The sequence below is a fragment of the Cydia pomonella genome, chromosome 10 (genome assembly GCF_033807575.1).
Source record: "Cydia pomonella isolate Wapato2018A chromosome 10, ilCydPomo1, whole genome shotgun sequence".
Lineage (NCBI taxonomy): Eukaryota > Metazoa > Arthropoda > Insecta > Lepidoptera > Tortricidae > Cydia > Cydia pomonella.
In genome coordinates this window covers 7,616,802-7,624,750 of record NC_084712.1, presented here as the reverse complement: position 1 = coordinate 7,624,750, position 7,949 = coordinate 7,616,802, and the positions used below count along the sequence as shown (strand labels likewise).

The 7,949-nt window shown below is 33.7% G+C and overlaps 2 protein-coding genes across 2 annotated transcripts; both read right to left on the bottom strand.

Annotated features, from left to right (window-relative positions):
- Positions 1 to 1,536: 1,536 nt before the first annotated feature.
- On the bottom strand, positions 1,537 to 2,342 carry LOC133521737 (receptor-type tyrosine-protein phosphatase S-like). Its single transcript, XM_061856805.1, has 2 exons — positions 1,597 to 2,342; positions 1,537 to 1,552 (listed from the first exon to the last, which is right to left on the bottom strand). Exons 1-2 carry the CDS (start codon positions 2,340 to 2,342, stop codon positions 1,537 to 1,539), a joined length of 762 nt encoding a protein of 253 aa, XP_061712789.1.
- A 2,111-nt stretch (positions 2,343 to 4,453) lies between these two features.
- On the bottom strand, positions 4,454 to 7,360 carry LOC133521969 (hydroxyacylglutathione hydrolase, mitochondrial). The gene is made up of 5 exons (XM_061857131.1): positions 7,049 to 7,360; positions 6,492 to 6,720; positions 5,979 to 6,205; positions 5,019 to 5,251; positions 4,454 to 4,613 (listed from the first exon to the last, which is right to left on the bottom strand). The coding sequence occupies exons 1-5, from the start codon at positions 7,116 to 7,118 to the stop codon at positions 4,470 to 4,472; spliced, it is 903 nt and encodes a 300-aa protein (XP_061713115.1). The 5' UTR covers positions 7,119 to 7,360; the 3' UTR covers positions 4,454 to 4,469.
- Between the last annotated feature and the right edge of the window lie 589 nt (positions 7,361 to 7,949).

The following is a 7,949-nucleotide window of genomic DNA, read 5'->3' as shown; positions in this document are numbered from 1 at the left end:
CAAGTGTTTATGATGTAGAACAATATGTATTTATTTATACTGTGCTACATCAGTTTTTGCGGTTATTTGACATATGTCCTTCGTTGAGAAAACTCTTTTGTGAGCCTTAACTGATGTATTTTGGACATTTGTACTAATTATTAACCAATATTCAACACAGAATTAGTATTATTATATATAATCGTTATTAGAATGTAAGACATAATTGATTAAAAATCTTAAAGGAATTGTCACTGTGATTTTTGCGATATAAAACGATGCGCATAGCCCTCGTTTTTTTTTCAAACTATCAGCCTAAGCAACCGAATGAAAAGAATACTCATATTGTATTGTCATTCTAAAGCAACAAATAGATCAAAGATAGCCTACATTCTGATCTTTTCATAGTCAAACCGATCTCAGTACTCAGATATGGGTCATATAAAAGGAAAATTATGTGCCAGTTTTCAGTACTCAAGTCTAATCTGTCACAACTTTAACTCCTGTAATTTTTTTTTCAATAAATGGATTCTGATACTATTTTAAATATTTTTAGAAAAATGCCATCAACTGGCACTAATATATTCCATGAGATTGTTGCCGAAGGCTCTCTTCTACTTTTGGAACGAGTCAGTCAGTTTATAATGCCCTCAAACAAGTTTCTCCTGCAAGAAAAAAACTACAGTGGACAGGAATGTGTCCATATCATTGCCTATCTTCACACAGGACAACTTGCAATAGATCTGATGGAAAAGCTTTTGGATTTGGGCGCTAATATCAATGCCAAGAATCGATCTGGCAATTCGGTTCTTCATCAAGCTGTTTCTAGTGAAAACTACGACCTTGTTAAGTGGATGTGTGAGCACCCAACAATCGCCTTGGATACTGTAAATAATACTGGGATGACGGCTTATCATATTGCGTTTGATCAGAATAATAAAAAGATGATGAGTATTCTTCGATGCTATGGAGCTAATACTAAAATTTCGGAAGTGTATAGTAGTGATGATAGTGTTTAAATATTTTACCTCTTGTATCAATGATAGGTTTAAGTGTTTAGAGGTGGTAGAACAAATTAGTTGTTAAATAGCGTGTGAGTATAATATTGTATGTACTCTTAAATCTTTCATTGCACTTTGTTATTTCAGAAATAAAGTTATTACCTCAACTTAGACTTCTTATTTGTCTCCCACAAGCCTGTTTAATGTTTAAGGTCTTTGAAATAATAAAAACGGGGTTACATATTAAATCCTCAATTTTATTGGGCGTTTTAAAAAAATTTTACAAATTCCTTAGATAACTTTGGTACTTTTGATTTAATTATAAATTACAACCTCACTTAAAATCACATAAATCTTATACTAACTTATTTATGACTAAAGTTATTATAGAAACAAACTTGAATACTAAAACGTATGTAAAAAATTTACTTGAGATTTATTACAAAATAGAAAACACCTGTTTTATTCTTTAGGATAAGTTTTAAAATAACAATACAAAACCAAGTAACTGAAACTTAAGTAATTTATATCGAACACGCTGTCAAAGCTGTTAAATCTACTCTTTTTCAGTTCTGAAAGAGTTAAGTAAAAATTAACACTCTTTTCTTGTAGATACCTTGAAATTTCTGTGTCTATGGCACAGAACGCCATCGTTCGTCCCGTCCCATCACTGCAATGGATCACTATGGGACTTTTTGTAGGAGAATCTTGCTTGACTTTTGTTTCATTGTTTGATTGGACTTTCTTCACGAACTGAAGAAAGTCATGTGCTGAAGGTGACTTATTCTTATTCTGCCAATCGTTGAATAAAAAGTGTCGCACGAACAATTCATCTCCATTTTCGTGTGTGACACGAAGTATTGTAAGTTGGAATGTCTCGAAATTCTTCTGAACATTGACAGTCTCAATTCTGAATTTTTCACAATGAAACGTACCTCCTTCGTTTGGGTTCCAGTAGTAAATGTCCTCCTCTTCGTAAGCAGGTGTATCAAGCATTACAATAATTTTAGACTGGTGTTCCCAAACCATTTTCCAAAATTTGTAGATTGTTGCTTTTGAATACGGCGTTTCTGTAGCAATGTATGCCTTTCGTTGTTCAAACCCGTTGATGTAAGAGGCGTTTATGAAGTCCGTAACTCCTTTTTCTTCTGAGAGAACCACACGGTTGTGGTCGAAGCATAGCCTTTCTGCATACCTTTTATCTTCAAAATCAGCAGCAGTTATACAGGCGTAAAACGTTCCTTCTGTTTTAATCGCCTTTATTTTTTGGTATTCTTGATAACGATATTCAATAGAGTTTTCACTGCTGAGTACTCTCATGTAGTCTTCACGGTTCAAGGCTTTGGTATTGTCGTAACTCATTTCTGTGAATACAGCTGTATTGATGTATGTTAATTTCACCGGATTACAGTGCGAACTGAAAAATTGTTTTCCATTAATCCTCATTTATACAGAATCGTTTTCCTCATTATTACTATCATATATGACGAACCATGGAATACTTGACGTATTAACCCAATTAAAAATATATTTTCATGAATGACGCACTTCATTATGGTTTAATGTCACTTGAAAACCATAAATGGTCAAAGTTAATGACTAATCATCATGAATTAATTCGCAACAAACAACTAACTGTTGAATGATAACACCGTTGTTTGTTCAATTCTACGAAACCCAACTATACCACACTAACCACGTTCACAAGTGAAGTATAATGATAAGGAATAAGAGATCCTATAAAAAGCGCTAATGAGCGTTCATTTATTCTTAATGTTACAGAACCAATCGTTGTAGTAACACTTGTACGCGTCTCACCCTAAGTGAATAGTTTTTATTTCCTGCTATGGCTTCGATACCATCAACAATTCTTGGAGCTTCTGAATTTGTGCAACGAGCTCACCATCCGGATAACATCAATTTGATCCGTAAAGAACATTTCAGTATTCTTGCAAGATCGATAAGTGGGACCTGTGAAAACTTTCATAAGCCTGAAAATAAGGATAAAAATCGGTTTTCATACTTTCCATGTTGGGACATTACTCGTGTGGTCTTAGCAAACGATTGCAATGGATCAGACTACATCAACGCTAACTTTATAGATGGATGTAACGTAAGTAAAAAATTCATAGCAACTGAGCAGCCGATGAAGTCCACCTTGAATAGCTTCTGGTCCATGATTTGGCAGCAAAACTCTCGCATTATCGTCCAACTGACCAACCGCGGAGAACCATCACAGCCGACCTGTGTCTTGAGAGACTTCATACTCAACGAAGAGGATATCTATTTGAAAAATTACTACACCGAGACAATTTCAAGTTTGACTTACATCCAGACTGGAGAGAAAAGAACGATATATTGTTTCAAGTTTTTAGACTGGCCTGAAAACGGAGCTCCTGATGTAAAATCGTTTCTTGACTTTTTGTTAGTGGTCAATAAGCATCACCAAGAATTTTTCGTCGAAGCATTGACTACCGGACAGCCATCGCTAAGCCCAATTGTTGTCCACGGAATGGCAGGTGTGGGAAGAACTGCAACCTTTTGTGCTGCAGATTACTGTCTGTATCAACTAATAAATACAGCCACCATATCAATACCGTCAGTAGTACTAGGTATAAGGAAGCAGAGAAATTTCAGTTTTTTATCTCATATCCAATATCTTTTTTTAAATTATGTTTTACTCTACTTCATAGGTACTATTCGATCTAACAGTGAAGTGTTCTTAGAACTACGTTCACATTTTACGGACAAAGACGTTTACTTAATGAATCTCCAAATTAAAGAGATTTAATTAATAAGAAAATTATAATATTTTGTTTATTTTAAGTTTACAATAAATATTTATTATTGTTTAAGTTATTTCATTTTGTTTTATTTAACTATCAAGTGATGGTTTCTTTAAATCACTTAGCACTAATACACATACGAGTAATTTGATTTTCCAAAAAATATTTGTACGTAAAAAATACAAATCCGCTCATTATTTCATCACTCAATATCAAAAATTTATCCAGTACACGCAGAGGAGATCACTGCTGAAAGAAGTAAAATTCTGAGTTCAAATACTCTATAGGTAAGGACCACAAGTCATTAGTCATAATTTCCGTGAGCGCTAAGCTCAAATGTGATATCGATTTCAGAAGATTATAACAGGAAAACGACTCAAATAACTTATAAATAGTTCAATTCAAACGATCTTAGTTTGAGCTACCAACTGGAGATAAAGGAGATAAGGTTTGACCTAAGTCTGATCCCGGCGAAGGAAAACCCTGATCGTTGAATAATAGGAAGATAATAACGTTGCTAAGCGGCAAATATCTTGACAAAAAGAACATTGAATAAAACCACATTTCAAGTGTTTTGAGCGTGCTGATTAACACGAAATTTTGTGGTTAAAAAACCTTTTTTTTAATTTATAATTTTTTTTTCGTTTGGAATTTCAACTTTCGACATCAAATTCATCCCTGTTTACATAACTTGGTTTGGGGTTTATGACTTGAAATGATCTTTCTCCAGTCTGATTGCCTTCATGGTTTCAATGACATCAGTTGTCTTGGCGTGCTGCATTACTGTAGACTCCATTACTCTCATGAAAGGGTTGTACAATTTTTCTTCAGCTATTGTTGAAGGTACCTGTAATTGCACAAGTAAAATATAATGAGGTTATATTAACCATATAAGATAAACCTTTATCAAGGTTCAAGTTTTCACTCACTAATTATCAAAATATTTGTAAAATAATTAAAGGTCTGCACCCCAGATGTGTGTGCATTGACATGCAGTCATGCATGTGCATATTGTAATTGAATCCTTGTAAGAAACGTCACGCCACTTATGTGACGAATGTGTGGATGGCTCCAATATTTTACCATGCCTGGACATCTGGAGTGTTCTGACCTTTAAAAAGTTACTTGCTAATTCCGGTTCCATAACTATCTTTAATATACTACAAGATTTTCAGATCTCATTTTTCGACAAATGTAACCTGCTTACTTGTCAAAGAGTAAAACAATAAAATATCTAATAAACAGTGCTCACAGTTGGTTTTCCTAACATCCTTTTATGCTCAGACCAAGCAATCTTCTTCTTTATTTCTTCATTCTCAGGCTCAACAAAGGATGCAAACTTCAAATTTTGGAGTGTATATTCATGGCCACAGAATACTTTGGTTTGATCTGGGAGCTTGGACAAAATCTCCACAAGTGCTCTGTACATCTGGTCAGCAGTGCCTTCAAAGAATCTACCACAACCTCCAAGAAATAGAGTATCTCCTGCAAGTAAAACAATTGTTTACTTGACTGTTTTTTGTAAATAATGTCAAACAATTTATTTTTCAATAAAATGTAAGGAATCGAATGGTACCATTTTCTTTTCTATTTTTGAAGTTAAAAAATATATATTTTTGAGACTTTGAGGAGCCTTGTATTTTTTTATAATCTCAATATAATTTTTTAAATTCCACTTTTTTATAATGGATGGCTCATTTTCTATCCATTTAACTAAATTTTGTTATAATATTCAACATGTGTCCAGTACCCAATTATCACTCGACATTCCTAGTAATGAGAGTGATTACTTATCTGGTTTGCTTTCTTTCAGAACTGATAAGGTATTGTAATAGCATAATACTTAAAACAATACTTAATCTTTTTACTTAAGCCACATCAACTGTTTTGATGCTTTCCATACCCGGAAGAGAAAAAATTGAAGAAATTTTAACCTTATGCAGTTCTATTTTAATTTCAAATTTCTTAAATTTTATATCTCGAGGGTAATCAAGTGATCATCAGGTATCCTTGGAACTGGCCCATAGAAATGTTGGAACATGATGGTAAGGTGCATTAGGCATACAGAAAAAATGGGGTAAATTTGAAAATGGCAGATAACTATAAACTTTATACTATAGTGACACTTATTGCTATTTCAACAGTTACTAAGTCATCTTGCTCACTGTTGCTGCAGTAGAAAGTGCTTGTGAAAAAATAAAACCAGTATTACCTGTAAACACAGCAGGGTCACTTCCTTCCTCAGGAGCACTGACAAAGTAACAGATGTGCCCTGCAGTGTGGCAAGGAGTGAAAAGGCACTGCACATTCAAATTGCCAATATTGAACTTGCTTTGATGTTGGACCTTGTTAGTCAATGCTCCGATGCGATCATCACCACCATACACTTGCAGGTTAGGGACCATTTTCACTAAGTTTTCATTGCCTCCAGCATGATCCCTGATAAGAAACCAAATTCATTTGTATGCTGGATCCATGGAGTAAGTATTGAATTCAAATTAATTTAAATTAGAGTTCAATGCCTACAAATGCGGATTCACATTCTGGCTTATGAAAGGTTAATGGATTAGTAACATGTAATTTACAATTTTAACAAAATTAAAAAATAGGAGTAGGTACCCTTAGTTACCTTTATTATAGAGATTAAATTTATAAAATCGAGGATATTTGATATAAATAATTTGATTTGTTCCCAAAGTTATGTATAGTAGTTTAAAAGTTATACCAGTGGTGATGAGTAGTCAACACAGTAGTTAAAGTAGCATTATGCTCTTGCACAGCCAACACAACCGAGTTAGGCTCAACAGGATCCACAATGGCTGCTTCTCTTGTAGCCTTATCAATGATAAGGTACATGTAGTTGTCTTGGAGCGCTGGCAAGATTTTTACATCCATGTTTTTGAACTGATGGTATTCTGCCTGACAGTGGGTCCCTCTCTGGTTCCGGACAAGAGCTGTAAATTATTAGTAATGTATATGAGAACTTTAAATAACTAAACACACATTATTACACAATCTACTAAGTATAAAGAGATGCTAAATAGTATGTACTGATATATATCTTATTAAGGCACAACAAAGGAATACGGCTTTGAAGAACAATCAGTGTAGGAATCATGGGCATCAAGGCTTAATAGTTAATACCTATGACATAGCGCTTATGATTTATGTATAAACTGGTTAAATACGTACTTATATTTTACAATTACTACACAGTATTTTAATGTAAAGTATTGTAAATGAAATTACTTGTTTAGTCCACAACTTAAAATAAATATTTACCTTGAAAATATAGTTTAGTTATTTGTTGAGATAAGCCGTTCGGCAAAGAGTTTACAAGTCGTGACAGCATGAATGACAATTTGAAAAAAAGGTAGCAAAAACTGCAAAATTTGGATCGCAAATAAACATTGACGGAATATGTTTAAATTGAGAAAAATGAAATCTTCATCGGCTTAATTACTTTTACATTCACAACTGAAAATTTTCGTTATCATTTAACTTATCTCTCTTGACATTAGTTTGTTTATTTTATTTTTAATTTCTAGATTATTGAATTGCTAGTGTTAGAACCAGTCATAGGAACCAGTCTTTTTTTTTAAATAGTCTTGCAGCTCAAACAGCAAAGAGCATATAATCACTACGTTTTAAGAGACGGGACTTCCATACTAGCGAGTGGACTCGGTTTGTTTCGCAAATCATTACCAAAATCTACGACAAAGAACTGTCAAGGAACCATAATACCAACATAACCGATTTAAATAGTGTAGTACGCTACACGCTTGCGATTCTTATCGATATCGATAAAATGGGGAGGGTTGAAACATAGGCTCCTGTCTACTAATTTTGTACTCGAAATCAGGTTAGCATCGAGTCCAAATTTAAGTTGTATGTTATATAGTGGATAGTTCTTTGAGTGGACTAATATCTGGTCGGGCTTAATGTGGACCCGAATTATTTTAATACAGTTTATAAGTCGTGTTTTTTATTTTTATTTAAAGCTTTATTTTCAAAATGTTCAGCACATACATGTTTCAATAAATGTTACTTTTCTATGGGAAGATGTATCGTCAGGTCTTCATTCCCAACAAATTTGACCCACTGCCTGCATCTGAAAACATACAGCCTTGGACAAACATGACTTTATCTACAGTTTATATTCCAAGTATTTGCTAATGAGATG